This window comes from Acanthochromis polyacanthus, chromosome 22, assembly GCF_021347895.1.
Source record: "Acanthochromis polyacanthus isolate Apoly-LR-REF ecotype Palm Island chromosome 22, KAUST_Apoly_ChrSc, whole genome shotgun sequence".
In the NCBI taxonomy this organism is placed as follows: Eukaryota; Metazoa; Chordata; class Actinopteri; family Pomacentridae; genus Acanthochromis; species Acanthochromis polyacanthus.
Window position 1 is genome coordinate 13,428,829 of NC_067134.1, and position 26,335 is coordinate 13,455,163.

Here is a 26,335-nt window from a genome sequence, read left to right on the forward strand (position 1 = left end):
ACTACTATGCGGATAGATAACAATGTGGATTTATATAATAATAATAATAATGAAACATACCTTTTGCCATGTGCCATACATCATAGTAGTGGGTGATGTTTCTTTCCCTGAGGAACTTCTGAATTTGCGGATGACGGTCAGTAACAATGCAATCAATCGCAATTCCACGTGCCTCCAGAAATTCCAGACTTCTCATCAGGCCCTCTTTCTCCATGTAGTAACTACCCCCAACCTCGTTACTCTGTAACCCCCCACACACAATAGAAAAAAAAAGACATATTGTTAGAATGATTGTAATGGATATCTATTTTGTAATTTCACTGAGTAACCTTGTTAAAGATTTAATTCCAAGCACCCACCTGAACCAACTGGATGTCAATAACTGTGTTTGTGTTGAGGTCCATCATGGTGTAACTCCCAAACTTTGCAGAGTGTCCTGATAAAAATGTGTTTGAAACATCATATTAGTCATTATACATCAATACTTTTAGAGTTCAAGGGGCAGCACAAAATCTCAAACACTTATATAAACGGTTCTGCTAAGAATTAGAAATACCTGGAGAGTCAGCCCTCATGTCACCACCAACTATCAATTTGTTGGCCTGACTGAGCCACTGGAGCATCATATCCTGTGATGTTTTCCAGTGGTGAATGACTGCAGGTTCAATGAAGGATCTGGCATGGCGACGAAATGTGTCATGCTGAAACAATTGTAGCTCCATTGCCTTGAAGACCTGTTTGCAAAGGAAAAAATGTTTTTTTATTTTCATAATGCATGTAAATTGATCACAATAATATCTAGACACATAATTAGAACTGAAGGAAATGCAGTTGCACATCTGTTACCCTTGCAGTTTTGAAGAAAGATGCACCACTCAGGTACACAGCTGCAGATAGGTGGATGTTCCCTGCTGGCGTGCTTCCAAGAAAAGGCTGTCTGTAGAACTGGCAATAAGGGCACTGCTGATCCACAGACAGGAATGTCCCCAGCTTCCTTGTTTTCACTTCACATTTCCGTGTGCAAACAGGACAGGCAGCAAATAACTCCATAATGGAACTCTCGTAGTCGATGTATTTCTTTGTCTTGTGTGGGTGAGTTGATGACTCTTGTCTGTATACACACACACACACACACACACACACACACACACACACACACACATATATATATATACATATATATATATATATATATATATATATATATATATATATATAAAGGAAAAGACATTGAGTAATTGAACAGCCCAAACTCTCTTCAGTGTGTTATAAAGATACACATTCATTCACACAAACAGACAGGCAGATGTGGATAACTTACAACAAAAATGTTGACTCTGTCAATGCGACAGAATCTGCAGGGTCATATGTGGAATCTTGTCCCTTTGACGCTGTCAATGAAGAGGTTCCCTGTAATGGGCCTTCCTCCAGCTCCTCTTCAATGTCCAGGCGATGTCTTTTTGAAGGTCTCTTTATTGGTGTTGATGAAAAAGACAAAGGGTCTACACTGGATGTCCCGACATCAAAATCCTTGCAGGACACAGTAGCTTGGACACCTGCAAAGAACAATATATTCTTAATAAAGAAAGTCTGTGTAGACAACAAAAATAAATGTAAATGGACAAATGATTACAGACATCAAAACACTTTGTCCTGTTTGTACATACCTTCACTTCTAAAGTGGGACTGAAAAGTCCTCAAGGACAGCTGTGTGCCAGCAGTCCTTGTCAGCACTGGCTCAGTTTGGCATGCAGCATCTCTTGATGTTGACACCTCAGTGGATGTGCCTGATGTGCTGCCCTGTATAGGTAAAACAAGCTATGCTATCAATAGTGTCACGTATTCTCCTGCTATATATTAATAACGAGAATACGCTCAAAAACACGGGACTTCTCTGTTCCGAATACACAAGTCACCTGTCTGAAATGCCCCTCTCTTGTCTACAGTACACATGTCTCAGACAGAACGTCTTTCCAAACACTGGCTTTCTTTGCCTTGAGGCGTGATTGAGCCCCGACAGAAAACGGCGGTGTTTTGTCGGGTTCGTGGACCTGACACGGAAAGACGCCTGTCGCTGTTCAAGATTAACTGGTGTTCCAATCAACTGGTGATAGCAGTGTTTCTGAGACAGATGTTTCGTAGGCGTGGCTTTTCAGGACCCCTTACCTACTGACCAGGAAATAAACAATGGGACAACTTCATCTATAAAATGAGATTTCTGCTGTTCTATACATTTTGGTCTTGACAAAATAACTGAAAATAAGGGGCGTTCTCATTTTAAAAGTCATGCGCTGTCAGGCTACATGAAAGAAAAACTACATCACCGCGGTTGGAACATAGACTGTGGAACCAGTGGAGCTGCGATCTCTGTTTACTGTTAAAACCTGTTAAAGCAGCAGACAGGAGACTAGCACACGGTGTACACGTTATTTAACAAAAAGGTCACCAAGCCGTGTGATAACAGAATTGCAGTATAACATTAATATATTGATACAGTATTGGCAGGTTTAGATCACATTGTAGCTACACTCTCTTATTTAAATAACACAAACGTAAAAATTTGCCCAAAACAGCCCAGCAGTATTTAAGGTATTGAATTTGAAATGCAGCAATTTAGCAAAATTCACAGGACATTCATGTTCAAACCAGCCGCAGAACTTTGTTGTGTCATACTACTCTAAACTTTTTAAAAAAAATACATATATATACTGTGTTGTATCATTTTTACATGTTGTTAATCATCCAGTCCACTAGAGGGCGTACAGTTCTGTAGCAGTGTTAGTTTCCGCCACTGGGTGGCAAGAGCAAGAGACCGCTTGCACAGTGTCAACAACAGCAGCATGAGATTGTGTCCTGCTCAATCTGCAGCCGTCCACTCTTTTCCAGCCCTTTGAGTGGCAATATGTGTAAGTTTTGTTGTTAGATGGGATGTTTAGACACGGTATACATGACCATTTGCATAATTTTGTGGAGATTTATCTGGGAGATGCCAGATGATAGCTAAGCCTTTTCTTAGTCAATGTAATGTGTCTGCTAACCTACAGCTAGCGCTGTATAGCACCTTTTGTGCACATTGTCTTTCATTTCTAGTTTCTAATACACGTCTGTATTTTCTGTCTTTTCAGTTTCACACTTTTTTGCATTAAATCCTTGCCCAAAACGACACCTGCCTGTTCCTTGGAGGAAATTATGCAAGAGAGAGTTTAGCTGGCTGTGAATCTCAATTAGGGCACAGGTCACATTGGGTGCAACAGTACAGTGAAAACATAGCACTCGGCGAGGGACCACAGTGATGGTTGGTGGAATTCAACCAAACTCCACAGTCATCAGCAGTCCTACCCAGTCGTTAAGATGGATTCAACACAATCTGAAAATCAAAAGGAAGAAGAAACACAATTTGACAAAAGGTCGTCCTCCTCTCACTCATCCAAGTCCTCAGCGAAGTCGGGGAAACTGAGTGTTCGATCATCTGCAGGATCAAAGAGGTCAACAGCTTCAAGTAAAGTCAGCATGGCCGCAGCACAGGCACAAGCAGAGGCTCAAGCAGCAAAGGCAAGGCTTGCTTATGCTGAAAGAGAGATGAACATCAAAGTTGAAAAGGCACATTTAGAGGCGAGTTTGGATGTTCTCAACCTGCAAAAAGAAGCAGATGCAGCCATTGCTAAAGCAGAGGTAATGGAGTCTGCTGCAGCTCAGCTCATCATCACAGAGCACAGCGAAGAGTTAATCTATTTGCCTCTACAACAAACTACAGAACAAAAAGTAAGTGAATACATCAACAAACACAGTAGCACTAATCCACCTCAAACCAGAGAGACCTTTCAACAGGATGATACAAATCAGGAACAACATTCAACATTAATTTACACACCTCTCCATGCCAAACAAGAACCAGTTTATTACTCACCTCAGCCACAAGAGGGCGCCAAAAGACCAGCACAAACAGATGTAATGCACCAAGCTTCTCTCAATGTGTCTCATCCACAGCAAACAATGTCAAATGACGCTAACAACACAACCAATGAACTTGCCAGATTTCTAGCTAGAAGTCAACTGGTAACAGGAGGACTGACAAAGTTTGATGACAAGCCAGAGACCTACCTAAGCTGGAAAGCCACATTCCAGAGTACCATCATAGATCTTGGTCTTACAGCCAGTGAAGAACTAAACCTCCTCATTAGGTGGCTTGGTCCAGAGTCCACAGAACATGCCAAGAGATTAAAAGCAGTTAATATCAAACATCCGCACGCTGGTTTACACATGATATGGATGAGGCTGGACGAATGCTTTGGATCACCAGAAGCAATTGAAAACTCCCTGTTCTCAAGAATCCAAAACTTTCCAAAACTTACAAGCAAAGAACCACACAAGCTTCGCGATCTGTCAGATCTACTTTGTGAACTTGAAGCAGCAAAGCTAGATGGATATCTGCCAGGTTTGAGTTACCTCGACACTGCGAGGGGAGTAGGTCCAATTGTGGAAAAGTTGCCCTTTCATCTGCAAGAGAAGTGGACAATGATAGGGTCAAAGTATAAAGCAGACCATCATGTGAGCTTTCCACCTTTCGCCTTCTTTGTTGAATTTGTGAAAGGACAAGCCAAGGCAAGAAATGACCCAAGCTTCACCACAAGTTACAGCTCTCTTGCAAATCCTACAACTAACTACAAAAGAGGAAAAACACAAGGTAACTACACACAAAAACAGTCAGTCACAGTGCACAAAACAGACATATCAGTGGGAGCAAATACAAAGGAAGAGTGCGAAGACATTAAAAGACAATGTCCCATACATCACAAACCACACCCACTGAAAAGATGCAGGGGTTTCAAAACTATGTTGCTTGAGGACAGGAGAAAGGTACTCAAAGACAACAACCTCTGCTATCGATGCCTTTCTTCCACTACCCACCAAGCCAAGAACTGCAAAGCTATCGTAAAGTGTGATGAATGTAACAGCGACAAGCATTTGGCTGCTCTCCACCCAGGTCCAGCACCGCAAACATCTAAGATTCCCTCATCTCCTAAAGAGAACGGCGGGGAGCAAGAACTCACACAGGACTTAGATGTTACAGCTACATGTACAGAGGTATGTGGAAATCAAATCACTGGAAAGTCATGCTCCAAGATTTGTTTGGTGCAAGTCTACCCAAAAGGTGAGCCACACAACATGAAAAAGATGTATGCAATAATAGACGATCAGAGTAACCAATCACTAGCCAAGACAGAGTTTTTTGAAGCATTTGGAATACAAGGCACAGCCACACCATACACGCTGAAAACGTGTGCTGGCACGACACAAGTCACTGGTAGAAGAGCATGCGACTACATAGTGCAATCACTGGATGGAAAAATGAACTTTCCTCTTCCAACGCTGATAGAGTGCAATGCTATCCCCAACAATCGGGAAGAAATACCCACTGCAGAAGCTGCCTTGTATCACCCGCATCTGAAGGCCATAGCTGCTGAAATACCACCACTTGAACCAAACGCTGATATACTGTTGCTGATTGGACGCAATCTTCTCAGAGTACACAAGGTGAGAAAGCAAATCAGTGGCAAGCACAGTGACCCATTTGCCCAGAAGCTCGACTTAGGCTGGGTCATCATCGGTGATGTGTGTTTAGGCACTGCTCACAAGCCAAGTGAGGTAAACACTCTCAAAACACGTGTTGGACAATGGACGCCCAAGCTATCTCACTCCCTGTGACAGTCGCTTTAATGTGAAAGAGAGCTTTACAATGAGCCAAACTAAACCTGCTTCCAACCCAGTTTCACTTTCAAACCCACACGCAAAGCCAACATTTGAGAATCTCGGAGAAGCTGTGTTTACTCGCACTACTGAGGACAATCAGCTTGCACACTCAGTCGAAGACATGATCTTTCTGAAGAAGATGGAAGGATTTTTCAAAGATGAAACAAATACACACGTGGACAAAATTGTTGGTACCCCTCAGTTAAAGAAGGAAAAACCCACAATTCTCACTGAAATCACTTGAAACTCACAAAAGTAACAATAAATAAAAATGTATTGAAAATTAAATAATCAAAATCAGCCATCACTTTTGAATTGTTGATTAACATAATTATTTTAAAAAACAAACTAATGAAATAGGGCTGGACAAAAATGATGGTACCCATAACTTAATATTTTGTTGCACAACCTTTTGAGGCAATCACTGCAATTAAACGATTTCTGTATTTGTCAATGAGCGTTCTGCAGCTGTCAACAGGTATTTTGGCCCACTCCTCATGAGCAAACAGCTCCAGTTGTCTCAGGTTTGATGGGTGTCTTCTCCAAATGGCATGTTTCAGCTCCTTCCACATATGTTCAATGGGATTCAGATCTGGGCTCATAGAAGGCCACTTTAGAATAGTCCAACACTTTTCTCTCAGCCATTCTTGGGTGTTTTTGGCTGTGTGTTTTGGATGGTTGTCCTGTTGGAAGACCCATGACCTGCGACTGAGACCAAGCTTTCTGACACGAGGCAGCACATTTCTCTCCAGAATGCCTTGATAGTCTTCAGATTTCATCGTACCTTGCACACTTTCAAGACACCCTGTGCCAGATGCAGCAAAGCAGCCCCAAAACATTACTGAGCCTCCTCCATGTTTCACCGTAGGGACAGTATTCTTTTCTTCGTATGCTTGGTTTTTGAGTCTATGAACATAGAGTTGATGTGCCTTACCAAAAAGCTCCAGTTTGGTCTCATCTGTCCAAAGGACATTCTCCCAGAAGCTTTGTGGCTTGTCAACATGCATTTTTGCAAATTCCAGTCTGGCTTTTTTATGAGTTTTTTTCAGCAGTGGTGTCCTCCTTGGTCGTCTCCCATGAAGTCCACTTTGGCTCAAACAACGACGAATGGTGCGATCTGACACTGATGTACCTTGGCCTTGGAGTTCACCTTTAATTTCTTTGGAGGTTGCTCTGGGCTCTTTGGATACAATTCCAACGATCCGTCTCTTCAATTTGTCATCAATTTTCCTCTTGCGGCCACGTCCAGGGAGGTTGGCTACTGTCCCGTGGGTCTTGAACTTCTGAATAATATGAGCCACTGTTGTCACAGGAACTTCAAGCTGTTTAGAGATGGTCTTATAGCCTTTACCTTTAAGATGTTTGTCGATAATTTTTTTTCGGATGTCCTGGGACAATTCTCTCCTTCGCTTTCTGTTGTCCATGTTCAGTGTGGTACACACCTTTTCACCAAACAGCAGGGTGACTACTTGTCTCCCTTTAAATAGGCAGACTGACTGATTATGAGTTTGGAAACACCTGTGATGTCAATTAAATGACACACCTGAGTTAATCATGTCACTCTGGTCAAATAGTTTTCAATCTTTTATAGAGGTACCATCATTTTTGTCCAGGCCTGTTTCATTAGTTTGTTTTTTTAAATAATTATGTTAATCAACAATTCAAAAGTAATGGCTGTTTTTGATTATTTAATTTTCAATAAATTTTTATTTATTGTTACTTTTGTGAGTTTCAAGTGATTTCAGTGAGAATTGTGGGTTTTTCCTTCTTTAACTGAGGGGTACCAACAATTTTGTCCACGTGTGTAGCTGGGTAGCACCACTCCCGTTTCGTAGCCCCAGACGCTTACTCCCTGACAACAGGTGCTACGCCCATAAGCGGCTCATGTCTCTGCGACGTACGCTTGACAAGAGACCAGACATGAAGGCGCACTTTGTTGAGTTTATGCAGAAGATGCTTGACAACAAACATGCAGAGTTGGCACCACCTTGCAATGAAAACAAAGAGACCTGGTATCTCCCCATTTTCGGCGTATACCACCCACAGAAGCCAGGGAAGATCCGTGTGGTGTTTGATTCCAGTGCGCAGTTTGATGGAGTGTCTCTCAATGACTGTCTATTGTCAGGGCCTGATCTAAATAACACACTCATAGGTGTCCTCCTTCGCTTTAGAAAAGAACCTGTTGCTATCACAGCCGACATCGAGCAGATGTTTTACTGCTTTGTCGTCCAGGAAGATCACAGGGATTACCTTCGCTTCCTTTGGTACGAAGACAACGATTTGGCCAAAGATGTCGTGGACTATCGCATGCGGGTACATGTCTTTGGTAATAGTCCCTCACCAGCAGTGGCGATCTATGGGTTGAGGATGGCAGCAAAGGAGGCAGAAGGTGAATATGGAACTGATGCTCGAAACTTCATAGAACAAGATTTCTATGTGGATGATGCGTTAAAGTCCTTCTCGACAGAAGCAGAGGCTGTTGACGTACTACAGAGAGCCCAGAAAATGCTTGCTCTTTCTAATCTACGTCTTCACAAGATAGCCTCCAACAAAGTGGAAGTAGTGAATGCTTTCCCACCTGAAGACAGGGCAAAAGAAATCAAAGACCTTGATCTGTCAACTGACAAGCCCCCAGTCCAGCGTAGTTTGGGTGTGATTTGGGACACCACATCAGACACTTTCACATTTGATGTTCCACAAGAGCAAAAGCCCTTTACACGACGTGGTGTGCTCTCAACTGTAAACAGCCTGTTCGATCCTCTAGGGCTGCTTGCACCTGTAACTATCAAAGGAAGACTTCTTCTCAGAGAGCTCTCCAGCAGCAATCTTGAGTGGGACAGTCCGTTGCCTCAAGACATGTACGACGATTGGAGAAAATGGCATGACTCTCTGCAGCATCTCAAAGCTCTGAGCATTCCCCGTACGTATGTTTCCTTCTCTATCTCACAAGCCAACTTTATCGAACTCTGTGTGTTCTCAGATGCTTCAGTTAAAGCTATAGCTGCAGTGGCTTACTTGAGAGTCACTCATGAAGACAACCACAATGAAGTCGGGTTTGTCATGGGTAAGGCGAAACTAGCCCCCATGCCAGAGCTCACCGTCCCGAGGTTAGAACTGTGTGCTGCAGTGCTAGCAGTGGAAATGTCTGAGCTTCTCAGAGAGGAACTAAAGCTGAAAATTGACAAGACCTCATTTTACACTGACAGCAAAGTGGTGTTAGGATACATCCACAACCAACACCGACGATTCCATGTGTATGTGAACAATCGTGTCCAGAGAATCAAGCAATCGTCTCTGCCAGATCAGTGGAAGTATGTCCCGACAGAGCACAATCCTGCTGATCATGGATCTCGCTCACTGCCAGCAGAGAAGATCTCCAGCACCACATGGTGGTCTGGTCCAGCCATTCTCTTTGACAAAACCACTGTCACTCCTGAAAAAGGCCCATTCAAGCTCATTGATCCAGAGTCAGATGTTGAAATTCGACAGAATGTAACAACTCTTGTGACTGGCACAAACCACAAAGCCTTGGGTTCATCACGTTTTGAACGTTTCTCAAAGTGGACCTCAATAGTCAGAGCAGTAACTTACCTATGTCATATTGCTCACAGTTTCAAGTCCAGAGACAAACGAGAATGTAAACGCTGGCATCTTTGCAAATCAAGCCTCACAGAAGAAGCTGTGACAAAAGCAGAGCACACAATCATCAAATGTGTTCAACATGAAGTGTACGCAGAAGAAATTAAGTGCATCAAGACAAAACAAGACATACCACGAAACAGTTCACTTTACAAGCTCAATCCGATCATTGACCATGAAGATCTACTTCGAGTAGGTGGACGTCTGTCAGAGTCAAAGCTACAGAGTCACGAAATCCATCCTCTGCTGATCCCAGGAAAGCATCACATTGCTACACTGCTCATTCGACATCACCACAACGCTGTTAAGCATCAAGGAAGACACTTCACTGAGGGAGCTGTGAGAGCAAGTGGCGTGTGGTTAGTGGGTGCCAAAAGATCTATCAGCAGTGTCATCCACAAATGTGTGATCTGTAGAAAGCTACGAGGCAAGACAGAGCAACAAATCATGGCAGACCTGCCCGCCGAACGTTTACAAACCGATTCCCCATTTTCCTATGTTGGCCTGGATGTATTCGGACCGTGGGAGGTTACAACACGACGCACTAAAGGTGGTCAAGCCAACAGCAAAAGATGGGCAGTGATATTCACTTGTATGTCTACAAGAGCCATTCATATTGAAGTGATTGAAACACTCAGCTCATCAAGTTTCATAAATGCTCTTCGTAGATTTTTTGCACTCAGAGGTCCTGCTAAACAGCTAAGATCCGACTGCGGAACCAACTTTGTTGGTGCATCGAAAGAGTTGAAGTTGGATCCTCCAAAGCCCAATGAGACAAGTGTGGAAGACTACTTATGCGAACAGAGGTGCTCCTGGGTTTTCAACCCTCCTCACTCATCCCACATGGGAGGCACATGGGAGCGTATGATCGGGATAGCACGACGCATACTGGACTCAATGCTCTTGCAATCAGGAAACCCCAAGTTAACCCATGAGGTCCTCACAACACTGTTGGCTGAAGTCACGGCCATTATCAATGCAAGGCCCTTGGTACCAGTCTCTTCTGATCCTGAAGCTCCTTTAATCTTGACTCCTATGACGCTTCTCACACAAAAGACTAATGCAATCCCGATTCCATCAGGGGATTTCAACAAAGCTGACATGTTCAAACATCAGTGGAAGAGAGTTCAAGTTCTTGCTGACACTTTTTGGGCCCGCTGGCGAAAAGAGTACCTGAACATGCTCCAAAGTCGTCAGAAGTGGCAGCGCAACAGACCGAATCTAAAAGAAGGTGACATCATTCTTCTCAAGGACAAACAACTAAAACGGAACGAATGGCCAATGGGAATCATTGTCAAGACTCTCCCGAGCAAAGATGGAGTCGTAAGGAAGCTGGAGGTCAAGGTGTCAGGGGAGAAGACTTCAAAGACTTTTTCTAGACCTATTTCGGACTGTATACTTATTTTATCTACAGTTTAGTGTTTGTAGACACTATTTAGTGGCATTCTTAAAATAATGCCAGGCGGGGAGTGTGTTGTATCATTTTTACATGTTGTTAATCATCCAGTCCACTAGAGGGCGTACAGTTCTGTAGCAGTGTTAGTTTCCGCCACTGGGTGGCAAGAGCAAGAGACCGCTTGCACAGTGTCAACAACAGCAGCATGAGATTGTGTCCTGCTCAATCTGCAGCCGTCCACTCTTTTCCAGCCCTTTGAGTGGCAATATGTGTAAGTTTTGTTGTTAGATGGGATGTTTAGACACGGTATACATGACCATTTGCATAATTTTGTGGAGATTTATCTGGGAGATGCCAGATGATAGCTAAGCCTTTTCTTAGTCAATGTAATGTGTCTGCTAACCTACAGCTAGCGCTGTATAGCACCTTTTGTGCACATTGTCTTTCATTTCTAGTTTCTAATACACGTCTGTATTTTCTGTCTTTTCAGTTTCACACTTTTTTGCATTAAATCCTTGCCCAAAACGACACCTGCCTGTTCCTTGGAGGAAATTATGCAAGAGAGAGTTTAGCTGGCTGTGAATCTCAATTAGGGCACAGGTCACATTGGGTGCAACAGTACATATACACATACACACATATACCCATATATACATAAAGATAAATTTTTTACTCTTCTCCCTCACTTATTTAATAAAGACACCTACATAATATAATCAATATAATGTGAGTGTGAGTATGTGAATGTGTGAGTGTGTGTGTGTGTGTGTGTGTGTGTGTGTGTGTGTGTGTGTGTGTGTGTGTGTTCTTGTACTTGCTACATTGTGAGAACCATTTTCTGCATTTAACTATCAAAGTGAGGATATTTTTACAAAGTGAGGACATTTTGGCTGGTCCTCACTTTGAAACAGCCATGTTTGAGGGTGAAGACTTGTTTTTAGAGAACAGGTATGAATTGAGGTTTGGTTAAGGTTAGGGTAAGGATTAAGTTTAGGCCATCAGTTGTGATGGTTAAGGTTAGGGTAAGGCTCTAGGAAATGCATTACGCCTATGGATGTCCTCACTAAGATAGAAGTACAAACGTGTGTGTGTGTGTGTGTGTGTGTGTGTATTGAATTGATTGATTGGCTCTCAGACAAAACCAAACATAAACAAATGAGTAACAGAGTAGATATATGGAATTAGGACATTAGAAGATCAATGAAGGTGGACCTAGAGGACTGAGAATCTGTATGTTATTATGAGGAGAAGATGTAAATTCCAGAGAGATATGTTCAATGAGCAGGTTCTTCCAATGAGCTAGAGATATGGAGTTTCTGGATTTCCAGTTCATGAGGATAGTTGTCTTAGCGATAGTTAGGGCCGTGAGAAGTATTTTATGGTTTGATTTATCGATTGTGGATGATGTTAAGTCTCCTCGGAGGCACAATGAGGGGGATAGTGGGATGCAACAGTCCAAGAAGTGTGATAGTGACTTAGTGACTTTTTCCCAGAAGTGTTTGATGGATGTGCAGTGCCAGATGGCGTGAATATAAGTGTCAGGACAGTTTTGTATGCAGTGAATGCAGAATGTTTCTGATGTGAAACCCATTTTAAACATTTTTTGTCCGGTATAGTGGATTCTGTGAAGTATCTTATATTGTATGAGCTGTAGGTTAGCATTTTTTGTCATGAGGTAGATGTTTTTACAGATTTGGGACCAGAAGTCGGCAGCAGGAGTAATAAAAAGGTCTTGTTCCCATTTTTGTAATGGTAGAGCAATGGTTTGGTCAGATTTTGTTATTATTCTATATATTTTGGAGAGGAGTTGTTTTGGTGAGGAGATATTGATCACTTCTGAAATAGCAGGTGCAAGATTAATAGTTGTGGTTCTAATGTTGAGTTTTGATTGAATAGATGACTTCAGCTAGCCTAGCCACGCTACATCCATGTTTCTGACGGCACAAGGGTCGAGGGAAGCTCGACAGGGAGGGAGGCGGGCTAAAAGGTTGTCTATCAAATCCCTCTGCAGCAAGGAACTAGGGTGTTATTGTTAAGGATGTGCTTAAGATGAGTAATGCCCTTTTCTGCCAAGATGAATGTTTTTTTGTTGCTTAGAAAATCCGGGTTGTTCCAAATGGGAGTGAGATTAGTTGGTGACAAAGCAAAGTTTGTTATTTTGTGAAATTTCCACCAGGCTGACAGAGCTGAAGATATTGTTGATACTTTGAAGCATGGGTGGCGTTTGATTGATTGATTGGCTGATAAATGGAATATCAGAAATCCGAATGTCTTTACAGAAAGTTTGTTCTATGTCTAACCAGGTGTTGTCTGAAGGATTGCGGTGTGTCCATTTGTAAATGTACTGGAGTTGGTTTGCCAGAGAGTAGTAATAAAAATGTGGCGCATCTAATCCACCCAGTAATTTTGGTTTTTGAAGAGTGGTTAATTTGATCCTTGGTGTTTTATTTTTCCAATAGAACTTAAGGCCCGGTCACACCGCCCAAACTTTGCTGGAGCGTTCCTTGAACGGTAGGGAGGGGGGGCCGAATTTGGACAACGCTCGTTACCACGCACGAAATGGGAAAAAAATCGAAAACACAGGTGTTGGATTAGCGGTGCACCACTGAAGCCGGTGTTGCTTTAGCGTTGGTTTAGCGGTAGCGAGCGGTAACGAGCATTGGTTTAGCGGTGACATGGTGTTCTGCGCATGCGGGCGTTGGCTCGGCGGGGGTATAAAGTTGGTTTAGCGGCATACCGCTTGTGACTACAGAGCTGAACGGATCGTTTTGATACAAGTTCTGATAAGAGTTTTGATAGAAGTGCTGGAAGGCTCGTGGATCCTCATTCCTCAGCTCCACCATCAGCTTGTCATACAGTCCATGTTCAGGCCTTCTCAGTATCCACTGTCTGACCCACACAACTCTGTCTCTCCTTCTTCTCTCTCTTCTCCTTCTGTCAACAGCTTGTTGCAATCTGAGGAGGTTCTGATTCTACTGCTGGACTAGTGCACCAATCATAGCAAGTCTCTCAGCATCCATGGTGATACAGTTTTACTGTAACTTTGAGCAAATTCGATATAGATGAGGTCTGAACTCAACGGCAGCTCGATTCTAAATGAGCTCCTGGTCCATTTCTCCCCGTATTTATAGCCAAATTCTGGTCCCGATCCGACACCTCTATACCAACGCCAAACCAAAGTTCATCGCCGCCATGGATCGCTGCTTCAACGCCCGACGCCATTCCAGCAACCCCTTGTCCGCTCGTAAAACGCTTGCAACCGCTCCACCGAAGTTTGTGCAACGTTTAATCACAGTCCGGGCAATGCTGGCAAAGCAGCGGTGGTCCAGCGTTCAAGATTTCTGCGTTGGCCTAGCGGACCCAAGCGTCCACGAACTTGCATCTAGCAGTGCCAAACTTTGACTGGGCGTTGGTGGAGCGGGGGTGAACTTTGCCGGGGCGGAAAATTGCCCCCTCCTCACCGCTCGCAATATTACGTGCAGCTCAAAACTTTCGGAGTGGTAGGAGGGCCCCTCCAGAAACATCAGTGGTGGCCGAGCGTATACGGTGTTGCTTTAACGGGGGCCAACTTCTGTTAAACGGTGGTGAACGGTTACGAGCGGAGATTAATTTTTTTCACCACTCCAGGAACGCTCCAGCAAAGTTCGGGCGGTGTGACCAGGCCTTAAGTGATTGAGTCCAGGGAGTTAAACCAGGTGAGAGTGGGATGGATTGGGATCATTGAAAAAAGGTAATTTATTTTTGGAAGTATTGTCATTTTAATGACTGCTATTCTACCTGAAATGGATTGTGGTAGTTTCATCCAGCAAAGAAAGTCATCCTCTATTGTTTTGAGTAGTGGGGTGAAGTTAAAGCTCGTGTCCAGAGTTTCCGTTTGTTTTCAATTTATGTATCGTTGTTTAACAAAGCTTAAATGTGTTAGTCTAGTTCGATACTATAATATAATGTTAGTATGACGCGATATGAAAATTTATTCATGAGCTCCGCCTTCCTCTCATAGACCCCCATGTTATTCCAAAAAGCGCCGGTCGCTGCCGACCAATCAAGTTCGAGCTTCCGTTTGTCATGCTGTCAATCAACGGTTACGCGCACAGCAAGCAAGCCCATGCAGAGGTGGGCGAGCTACGCACTACGCAACCGCGCGCACATTTGTTTTGCTTGTGGAGGAGAGAGCATCAGGGATCAGCAACTTCCAGAAAAGTTACCAATCCCACGGCTTGTCAGGCCAAGAGACTGCAGGACATTTTATGGCTCGGGGTGCTCGCTTCGCTCCCCGACCACGGCCTCCATAGCCCGCCTGACGGCTTCGTTTAGATGCCGTGGTCGGGGTGCTCGCCTCGCTCCCCGACCACGGCCCTCCATAGCCCGCCTGACGGCTTCGTTTAGATGCCCGACCTCTGGAGGAAGATGTTGGGGCGTCTGGGACATACTCTTCGTCAGAGGAGTCATGCAATTCTGAACTCTAGATAGAAATAAATAAACAATGTAACACATGTACATGCGTAAATGCACTAAGTTTGATAAACAACGTCATCGAGAGGGATACACGAGTGTAATCACATATTGAAACTTTACTCGTTCGTCCCAGCAGATTCATGTTATTTTGGTATTAGGACAAGTAGGACTCAATACAGAATTCTAACGTAATTCCTTTATTCCTTTATAATTTACTAAATGTACTAAATGTACAGCAAAACAGGCAAGTTGCTGCAGCACTCCGGGCACTCCTCTCAGGTACTGCGCGCGTGCACAAATAAAGGGGCGAAATCAGAGAGAGGGTGGGACCAACAGTGTTTTGGGAGACGCTGCGATTCAAACTCCAGACACGAGCTTTAAGTCCAATCAACTCTGACAACCTGGAGGAGACATTAATACTCAGATATGTGAAATGCCCCGTGCATAAAGGAATGTGAGATATATGGACTGTTGCATGCCATCTGGTGTTGTGCAATGGTAGGATGGATGATTTATTCCAGTTAATTGAGTAATCAGAAATCTTGGAGAATGATTCAGTGAGGTTTATAGTTTTCTGTAGAGATGATTGGGGATTTTGGAGAAAAAGTAAGATATCATCTACATACAAACTTATTTTGTGTTGGCCACAGCCCTTAATAAATGATTCCCCAAAGCCGAATTTTTGTAATGTGGTGAATAGAAAAGTCCAGTTTACTCTGTCAAAAGCTTTTTCAGCATCTAAAGTGGCTAAGATTGTATCCTCGTGTTGTATTGATGAATACTGGATAAAGTTGAATAGTCTGCGTGTATTGTTGCATGCTACCTTTAATGAAGCCGGTCTGATCTGGGTGAATTATGCAAGGTGTGACTTTTTCTAATCTATGAGAGAGAGCTTTACTAATGATTTTCATGTCTACATTGATTAAAGAGATTGGACGATAATTTGACGGCAGGGTGTGATCTTTATTTGGTTTTGGGAGGAGTGAAATTTAAGCTGTATTCATGTCGACTGGAAATTTGGAGTTCTGTTTTATTTCAGTTATTGTTCTGATGAAGAGTGGAGCTAAGGTGGACCAGAAATGTTTATAGAACTCGGCAGGGAAGCCATTGGGACCTGGTGCTTTATTGTTAGGCATGGGGTTTAGAGCAGTAAAAAGTTCTTTTTCTGTGATTGGTGAGTCGAGAATATTGACCTGTTCTGTGCTGAGTTGTGGAAGTTTAATGTCCTTAAAAAATGAGTCAATGTCCTCCTGTTGTGGAATATGATCAGATGAGTATAAATTGGCATAGAAGTTTCTAATTTCATTTATGTCCTGTGGTGAGTTGGTGGGCTTCCTTGCTGAGTCCTTAATAGTAGAGATTGTTGCTTTTTCTTTATTTCGTTTAATTTGACTTGCCAGATATTTACTTGATTTGTTATTATGATGAAAGTGTTCCTGTCATAATCTATGGATCAGAAATTGGGTTCTTTTATTTATGATGTCATTTAAGTGTATTTGATATTTTCTTAATTCATTTTGAGTTTCTTCTGTCGGATTATTTGCATTCAGCGTTTCAAATTGTTTTATTTTTTGTTTTAGTCTATTTTCTTTTTCCTTTTCTCTCTTCTGTTTATGGGAAGAGAATGAAATGATTTTGCCCCTTAAGACTGTTTTACCTGTTTCCCAGAGGAGTGATGGTGAAGACGTTGGAGAATCATTTATTTCCAGGAAGGATGCCCACTTTCTTTTGAAGTAACTGTCAAAATCTGGGTCAGTGAGCAGGGATGTGTTAAAGCTCCATCTAGGAATGTGTTTATGTTGGCTGTTCCGATTCCATATAAATGAGACGGGAGCATGGTCACTGATAATAATCGAGTGTATTTTTGAATTCGAAATGTTGGATATGATTGTGTTACTGGTCAAGAAAAAGCCGATTCAGGAGTAGGAGTGATGGACCGGTGAATAAAAGGTATATTCTCTGGTGGTTGGATGTTGTAATCGCCAACTATCGCCAAGACCAAAATCACTCATGAACTGTTTTATTGTTTCGGTAGATTGCTGGTTGCGTTTATTGTTTAAATTATTGGATCTGTCAAGTGATGAGTCAATAATAGGGTGACCATTCGTCCTCTTTTGCCCGGACATGTCCTCTTTTGAGAGGCTGTCCGGCCTGTCCGGCCGGCGTTTATAAAGTCCTTCAAATGTCCGGGTTTTTGATCTTGCCTAGCTTGAGCGCGTCACAGACCAGTGTATTTATCATTCACGTTGAATTGTTCCTTTGGAAACACACTCTGAGAGGCGGAGTTTGAGCCGAACCCCGGAACGCTCCACACTCACTCACTCCTCGCAGGCTGACAGGCAGGTAGGCACACTGCGAGAGAACACTCGAACCGAAAGAAAATGCCGAAACGCAAATGTCATTTCACTGATGAAATGCAAAAAAAGTACCCCTGTTTTCGTCCGGGTCATGTCAAATGGGAGGCAGAATGTACAGTCTGCAAAGCTGGGACTTATATCTCTGTAGCTAATAAGAAAGGGGAAAAGAAGGGACAAAAAGACTGTTGACTTGAGGCATTATTTCTATATTTTTTTCATTTGCCATTACACACATTATTTTGAAGAATGGGCTAACTGAACATTGAAGAATAGGCTACCTCTCTTTTTTCTTTTTGTTTAATTTTTTGAGGCATTATTTCTGTTTATACATAATTGATAATTGGGAGGTTATTTTGAAGGATGGTACTCTACCTCACTAAGGTGTAAGTGTCAGATTTAAGAGAGATGATTATTTCTTATTTTGTTAAACATCTGAATACATGTGTTCCTACACAACTTGAGTCAATAACTATTAAAGACTAGAGCATGCCATATTTGTATGTGACTGATTATATTGTTTAGGAGAATTGCTTTAAATTAATAAATATAGTATTTATAAAGCAACTGTTTGTGAGTGTTTTGGGCTATTTTTCTGTATATCCAGGTAAAGTGTTCTTTTCTGGGGAATTCAGAATATCTGTTTAACTGAGTTTGAAGCACAGAAAGCCCCCTGACCCATGGAAAACCCCTAAAAATTGGGGGGGGGGGAATGAAAATTTTTCGCGCGCGAGCTGGAAGTGTGTCCTCTTTTCAGAGAAACAGAACATGGTCACCCTAGTCAATAATTGTATTAAAATCGCCTCCTATTATCACTGGGCAGTTGGAAATGTTTGAGATGGAAGAGAAGAAGTTGTCATAAAAAGATGACTCATCACTATTTGGGCCATAAACATTACCAATTGTTACCAGGCTATTGTTGATTGATATATTTATAATAATAAAGCGTCCTTCTGGGTCTGTGATGGTTGTATTATGGATAAATGAAATTCTTTTGTTAATTAATATGCATACACCTCTCTGTTTCGAATTATAGTGAGCCGAGAATAAGTTAGTGAATTGTGATGTTTTTAATTTGTTAGAATTCACTTGTGAGAGGTGAGTTTCTTGCAATAAACAAATATCAGCATGAAGACTGTCCAGGTGATTGAGTACTTTGATTTTTTTTGTCTGAGAGCCAATACCGCGAATATTCCAGGTTACAAATTTGACGGTTGACATATTAATGGGGTTTTATGGAAAGCTCAATACTACTGCAGGTGTCTCTATGCATGTCGTGCGGTGGTGGTGTGTAAGTATGTGTGTGTGTGTGTGTGTGTGTGTGTGTGTGTGTGTGTGTGTGTGTGTGTGTGTGTCTGAGTGTACTTGTTTCTGCTATACAGGTGGGGACTTTGACCTGACTATTTGCTATAAAGGTGGGGACTTGTCTTACGGTGTTGCCACCCGTGGGGACCTCAATTTAGGTCCCCACGGGTGGCAACACCGTTTTCTTGGCCATATTGTTGTTAATAAAAAATGTAAAAGTGCAAAAACGTTTGTTTAGGGTTAGGCATTGATTTGGTGATGGTTAAGGTTAGGGTTAGGGTATGGGTTAGGAGTTAGATATGAATGGGAGTCAATGGTAAGTCCCCACCGGTATAGAAAAACAAACATGTGTGTGTGTGTGCGTACATGCGTGTGTGTGCGTGCATGTTTTTGTGAGAAAAAAAACAAAACAGGACAAAACAAAACAAGACAAAAAAAAAACACTAAACAAAGACAAAACAAGCAACCAAGCAAATTATTTCGCATCAAGGTACAGTGCAGTGAGACTAGTGCGAAAAATATTTATATTAATTAAGGGGGGGGGGGGGGGGGGGTATAGTAAAGCCAAGGTGTAATGACCTTATCTTTGAATAACTGTCCATCGATGTAAAGTTTATCTACTGAAATGACTGCTCTCTTACCCTCTTGGATCATTTGTTTCCGGATGGGAAAGAGCTGTTTGCGACGGTTATTAATCTCTGGTGGATATTGATCATTGAGTCCATAGACTGTTCCTTTAAGCTGTCTGCCTTGCCGTTGTACCAGTTCTTTGTGTTTATAGTGTTCGAATTTGACAATGATCGGTTGGGGTCGGGTGGAGTCAGTGTGCTTGTGGCCCAAACGGTGAACGCGGTGAAAAGTGATGTTTTTAACGGTGTGCGTGGGAAGTTTGAGCTGGTTGATCATGAAGTCCGTGACTGCTGTCTCGGGTTGGTCTGAGGGTAGTTCAGGAATGCCGGTGAAGATCAGATTATCCCTCATGCTGCGTGACTGTAAATCCAGGATAGTTTCTTTCATGGTTTTATTTTCGGAGATGACAGAAGCGAGCTGAGTGGTGACGGAGGAGAGTTGGACGGACATGGTTGACACGGAGTGGTGAAGTGATTTGTTCTCTTCGGTGAGTGTGTCAATTTGTTGTTGGCTATATTCCAGTCTATGGTGGAGGTGTTGGAACTCTTTGTGGAGTGCTTCAATAAGTGCGACTCTGGCATCCAGACCGGTGAGTTTATTGTCTATGGAAATTAACATGTCATGTACCTCGTTATTGCTGCTGCAACAGGTTGGTTGTGGCGATGTTGTCGGTGAAGTGGAGGTAGATGAGGCAGATAAATCCATGTTACGTAAGCGCTTTTTGGTTTTCCCCATGGTGCAGAGTTTATTGTAGTAGTTGTCGATGTAATCCTCAAGATGATCCAGGTCTATTTTGTAATCCGGCCCTTGTCGCCCCTCCTGTTTACAATTGTACTGGAGCCCCTTGCAGTGGCTATAAGAGCAAACCCTGCCATTAAGGGAGTAGATGGTGGAGGGGAGGAACACAAACTAATGTTATACGTGGATGATATTCTTTTTCTCACTAGTGACCCTCACAATTCTTTACCTGCACTAATGAATACAATAGATATATATTCTAAATTATCTGGTTACCAAATTAATTGGACTAAATCGGAGGCGATGCCCATGTCTAAATATTGTCACCCACACATGTTAACACAGTACAATTTTAGATGGGTTCCAAAAGGCATGATTTATCTGGGTATCAAGCTGACTTCTGACTTAGGCGAGATGATGGCGCTGAATTTTGAGCCTCTCCTCCAAAAGATTACAACAAACCTGGGAAAATGGGGTAAGTTGAATTTGAGCCTCTGGGGGAAGATAAATGTTGTTAAAATGGTAATAACGCCACAATTTAACTATATATCTATGATGTTACCACTTACTAAGCCTGATCGCATTTTTAAACAATATGAATCTGTAATCAGAGACTTTCTATGGGCAGGAAGGAAGCCCAGATTTAAATGGAGTAAAATGTGTACACCCAAGGAGAAGGGAGGGCTGGGTCTTCCAGATGTTAGGCTGTATAGCTTGTCATTTGAGATGGCTAAGATAATCAACCACTGGAGGCGAGTGGAGTCTGGATTAGTATGGGTTAACATAGAGACAAACCTGGCAGCACCATTTTGGCCAATACATATCCTATCTCAGTGTTTTAAAAATAAAGGAATGATATAAACCCAGTCATTAAACATTCTCAAGAGGTTTGGACGAAGGTTCACAAATTGCACAAGATTTCTCACCACAAACAACTGTATGCTTCACTCTGGCTCAATCCAGAGGTGAAGATCGGGAAGCAAAAGGTTTTTTGGAAGAGGTGGTTGGATAAGGGCATACGTACTATAAATGATGTCTATAAAGATGGAACATTTATGTCATTTACCGAACTCGCTCAACAGTTCCAGTTGCAGGAAAAAGGTGATTTTTGGAAATATTTACAAATCAGACATTGCATAATTAAAAATTTTCAGTCACAGAGACTAGCCAACCCAGTTAGCACCTATCTAAATAACTCGCCTAATCATAAGGCGTCAACATTTTACAAAAACTCGGCTCATTTGATTAGTAGCAGCTGTAATAATTTGAGAATAATCTGGCAGAAAGACCTTAATTGTGAAATTAGTGAGGACAGATGGAGTCAAATCATAGCCCAAAGTGGCAAGTATTAGGCTATGGGCCGAAGCCAAAAAACATGTTATTCATTGATCCCCGCCGCGTAAGGAGGAATATTTTTCACAGCAGACAGATAAAATTATTCTAAGTATATTAGTAGTTGTTTCCAACTTCAGTTCGTGCACATTAATGAAAGAGCAGGCAATAACTTTTAATTTTGAGCAGGCAAACGAAGGGGGCTACTTACGTCATCTCCATGACAACCAGGAAGAAGCTGTGGCAAAATATGCTAACGCCGGCTTCGGAAAGACTTACAATAAACAGAATACGTTTTTCCTCCGAATGAGCTTACAAGCTATGGTCCTAATTATTAATTCCCAACAGTGTTATGGTACACTTGCACGGTAAAAGTCAACGCTATTGTTTTCTCCTGGCGTTAAATATCCAACGTTCTTTGACATTCTTTGTCATATTTCACACTACATTATCTTTCCAATTCAACACAGCTGCCACTATTACAGTGTCAAATGAACAATATTTAAAGCCGCTTTTATTTAAATACCAGAATGTCCAAATAAAACATACATTGTCTGTTAAATTGTCTCTGTTATTTATATGCCACAACATTGAGGTGTAACTATGGGCATAATTGAATTACAAGAATAAAACTATGTACTAGATTGTTTTGGCTATTTTCAATGATGGATAAGTCTCTTACCATGGTCTCTACTGCTGTGGTCCGTTTCTTGGTCTGTCCTCTCACGTGACCTCTGCACTGTAGTTCCACACACACACTTACACACATACTGTACCCCCAGAAGAGCATCTTACACTGTGACACCCCCCACCCCCCACCCCCCACGTGTTTGGCAGTACGTGGGAAGATGAAGTGCTGCATGCATTTAATCTGTGACACAAAGTCTGCAGTAACACCTTTTTCACAGAAAAGCTGGGAGAGATTTGTCTATTGTGCCAAAAAATGGGTTACCCTCAACACTGCAGAAACGCTGATTGCTGAAAAAGCATTTTCAGCATTTAATATCAGCAATGAAGATGTTCCTGACGTGCCGAGCAATGTGGGATACCACAGAGAATGCTACAGTGCCTTCACAAACAAAGACCACATCTGAAGAGCAAACTGTAAGCAAGCCAAGTCAGCCCAAGAAAATGAAGGTTTGTATCAAATCCATTATCTGCAAGTATGATGACCAAATATGTTGAGATGAGACATACTAACTCATTGCAAGTCAATACAGTTTTGACAACATGACTTAGTTATCCGTGAACATACTAAAAAAAGTTATGTTTCTCCATCTGAGTGAATGGAACAGCGGAAATTGAAAATTAATCAGACAAGATCACAGTGATGCAATGATCACATTTGTTTTACATGTACTTGATTGTAGTGCACCACCACAGTAAAATGAAACTCTCCACAACATCAGAAGTATGATTTTTAATTTATTTACAATTGTTAGAAACAATGTGAATTTAGATCATTTCCATTTATTGATCACTTGTAACTTACATTTTAGTGCCATTACAATGTTCAGAAGAACCGCTGCCAGATACCAGTGATGGTGCTCCATCCAAGGTTCGGGTTCTGCGCTCTTCAAGTGGCCCAGAACAACCCAAAAGGGCTCCACACCTCCTGCCTGTTGCATGCCTGCTATGCAAGGAGAACAGATATATCAACATCTGGCACAACAGAAAGAGGGTTAAGTAAAAACTCTCTCAGTGTCTAACATTTACAGCAGGTAAACGGGTGGACAGTTGCCTTGTGAGATCTTTATGTGACCTTTTTTATGTCAAGCAATATGCCTGATAAAAATATCAGCTATATCCCCTATTTAAGACAATTTCTTTTTTTAAATTTTATGAATTAGTCATTTGTCTTTCTGAATACTTTACTATATACTCAGGTAAATACTAAAGTATTCAGAAAGACAAATGACTAAGTACTAATATTTACTAATAGTATTTACCTGAGTATAAACACCTTTTGTCACTGGCATTTCTTGCTGTTAAAAGAAAAATTTTGATGAACTGGAAAGTAAGAAAGCCAAGATGCTTTTGTCTAGATTCATGGCTTAATGGTTTTGCTGATCTGTTAACGATGAAGCAAGCAGCTCCATCCTGCAAGGATGGGAAACTTGGAAATTTGTGGTCATATGTTCGGGAATATATTAAAGAAAGACATTACAATTAGCATCTCTTACCTTCTTGCTTTGTTTTTAATTTCTTTTTTTAAAATCTTTTTTTCTCCTATTTGCATAGATAAAAGAAAGAAATTATGATTTAATGCACACCATCTGATGAATGTGTGCTTTGACAGCTAATTTACTGCTCCCTGACATCTTTGTTGTTTTATCTTTGTCATTTTTTGTTGTACGTAGTATTTGTACTGATCTGTTTGTGTATTTTTTGTTGTACGTAGTATTTGTACTGATCTGTTTGTGTATTTTTGTTTCAACCCCCTTTTTTTCTTTTTCTTTTTTTTTTTGCTGTTGCTTGGCTGATTTATTTGTGTGAATTGATTTTAATTTGTTTTTTTCTTGTTATTTGTGTGTGTGTTGTGTTGTTTTAATCAAAAATGTAAATAAAAAAAATATATATATTTACCTGAGTATAAACTTTGTTTACCACAGCAGATCAACTCCTTCGTGCTGCTGAGGGGAAGAAGGATGAACACCTGTTGCTTCAAATCCGTGGAAGAGGCCATCTATCACCACAGTTGCTTCGCAAATTACACAAGATACCTGAGAGGAACAAAGAGAGAGGTTTCTGAAGAGGCAAATCCGTATCAGGCAGGCTACAGACATTTCTGTCAGACAGTGGTGGAAGAGCACCTACTGGCAAACCGTGAAGTGTTGAGACTTTCACGGCTAAATGACCTCTTTAAGGACATTGTTAGAGATAAGGAAGGACTGGACATTTCGACTTCTAAAGCATTTAGCTTAAAATCAAGGCTTCATAAGTCCCATCCATGTCTTAAATTCCTTAAAGCAGCCAGAAATGACTTTGTCTATGTAGAGGACCTAACTGCTGAAGAGGTCATCCAGGATGAACCGGCACAGCCTTCATCAGACAGCAGTGACTCAAAGGAGGATGGCATGGAACCCAGTCATCAACACAAGAATGACCCTGCAAGCATAGGTTGGTTTGACATTTCTTAATCTATAGTGTCCTTGTAATTATAGTTAAGTTGATGTTACACACCTTGCTTACCTGCATTTCACCATTCTACCTGGTTGTGTAGTGACAGTCTCTGACTTCTCCACAGACAGACACCTGTACCATTCAGCCATGCTGCTGAAAGAGATCACAGAGACCAAGTGTAAAGTGACTCCAAAAATGCCCTGGCCACCAACATCACAAGACCTTAAGATGGACACTGGCTCCAGTGTTGCCAGTGCAAAGCACTAAAATGTGTGCAGGGGGAGATGCACATGCAAACAGCACCAGCTACCATGCACAGACATGTGTGCATGTATTTACTGCTCCAATTCTGCAGGACATGAAACATAAGAGGAAAAAAAGAGAGCAAGCTTCATGGGCATGCGTATGCCAAATTTGTGGCTTTCATAGCACTTTTTTGTATAAAGTTCATCTTGTTCAAGTTAATTTTTTTCTGGTGTCAGTTCATTTAATGTCCATATGATAACCTACGCTTGTATATCCTAGTCACTGATGCACAACAACTGAAGCTCTAACAAAACTACAAACTTCATCTCAAAAAAATAGAAACTAATTAAATATGTATCAATAGCAAAGCTGATCAGATCGGGAAATCTAACGTGTTGGACATCTAATTACTGCCACTTGTTATATTAAATATCTGCAGCTGTTCCTGGTGGATCTGGACATGCTACCTGCAGCGACGTTACATTTCATTAAACACAAGCTTCGTTTGCACTCATTGCACAAAATTTTCATATTAAAAATATTACATGATAATCGAGTAATTAATAATATCTGACCTTTTTCTCATTTAAACGTGTTGGACATCTAGTTACTGCCGCTTGTTAGCTTAAACAACTGCAGCTGTTGTGACTGGTGACATGCTACCTGCAGCGACGTTACGTTTCATTAAACATTAAAGCTGCTGTCCGGAGTTTGAATCACAGCGTCTCCCAAAACACTGGTGGTCCCACCCTCCCTCCCTCCCTCTGATTTCGCCCCTTTATTCGCGCAGTACATGAGAAGTGCCCGGAGTGCTGCAGCATCTTGCCTGTTTTGCTGTTTTCCCCTCTTCTACATTTAGTACATTTAGTAAATAATAAAGGAATTACGTTAGAATGCTGTATTGAGTCTAACTTGTCCTAATACCAAAATAACATGAATCTGCTAGGACGAACGAGTAAAGTTTCAATATGTGATTACACTCGTGTATCCCTCTCGATTACGTTGTTTATCAAACTTAGTGCATTTACGCGTGTATATGTGTTACATTATTTATTTCTATCTAGAGTTCAGAATTGCATGACTCCTCTGACGAAGAGTGTGTCCCAGACGCCCCAACATCTTCCTCCAGAGGTCGGGCATCTAAACGAAGCCGTCAGGCGGGCTATGGAGGCCGTGGTCGGGGAGCGATGCGAGCACCCCGAGCCAAAAAACGTCCTGCAGTCTCTTGGCCTGACAAGCCGTGGGATTGGTAACTTTTCTGGAAGTTGCTGAGCCCTGATACTCTCTCCTCCACAAGCAAAACAAATGTGCGTGCGGTTGCGTAGTGCGTAGCTCGCCCACCTCTGCATGGGCTTGCTTGCTGTGC

At 41.9% G+C, this 26,335-nt stretch overlaps 1 protein-coding gene and 2 long non-coding RNA genes across 4 annotated transcripts; 2 read left to right on the forward strand and 1 right to left on the reverse strand.

Annotated features, from left to right (window-relative positions):
* Positions 1-2,714: 2,714 nt before the first annotated feature.
* On the forward strand, positions 2,715-11,314 carry LOC127531791 (uncharacterized). Of its 2 annotated transcripts, none has more exons than XR_007938901.1 (2): positions 2,715-2,906; positions 11,277-11,314. XR_007938901.1 is itself a non-coding variant. In XM_051941912.1 (2 exons), exon 1 carries the CDS (start codon positions 7,636-7,638, stop codon positions 10,807-10,809), a length of 3,174 nt encoding a protein of 1,057 aa, XP_051797872.1. In that variant the 5' UTR covers positions 7,515-7,635; the 3' UTR covers positions 10,810-11,057; positions 11,277-11,314. The 2 variants fall into 2 exon arrangements, 1 of the variants encoding a protein (XP_051797872.1); XM_051941912.1 differs by lacking the exon at positions 2,715-2,906 and adding an exon at positions 7,515-11,057.
* An 11,698-nt stretch (positions 11,315-23,012) lies between these two features.
* On the reverse strand, positions 23,013-24,281 carry LOC127531798 (uncharacterized). The gene is made up of 2 exons (XR_007938903.1): positions 24,187-24,281; positions 23,013-23,230 (listed from the first exon to the last, which is right to left on the reverse strand). It is a non-coding gene; the product is annotated as an uncharacterized LOC127531798 (long non-coding RNA).
* LOC127531799 (uncharacterized) lies at positions 23,165-25,696 on the forward strand. The gene is made up of 3 exons (XR_007938905.1): positions 23,165-23,281; positions 24,213-24,720; positions 24,848-25,696. It is a non-coding gene; the product is annotated as an uncharacterized LOC127531799 (long non-coding RNA).
* Positions 25,697-26,335: the final 639 nt, after the last annotated feature.

What these genes read in the sequence shown, in the direction of transcription:
- LOC127531791 (XM_051941912.1), top strand. Translation starts at nt 7,636, where the DNA reads ATGTCTCTGCGACGTACGCTTGACAAGAGACCAGACATGAAGGCGCAC.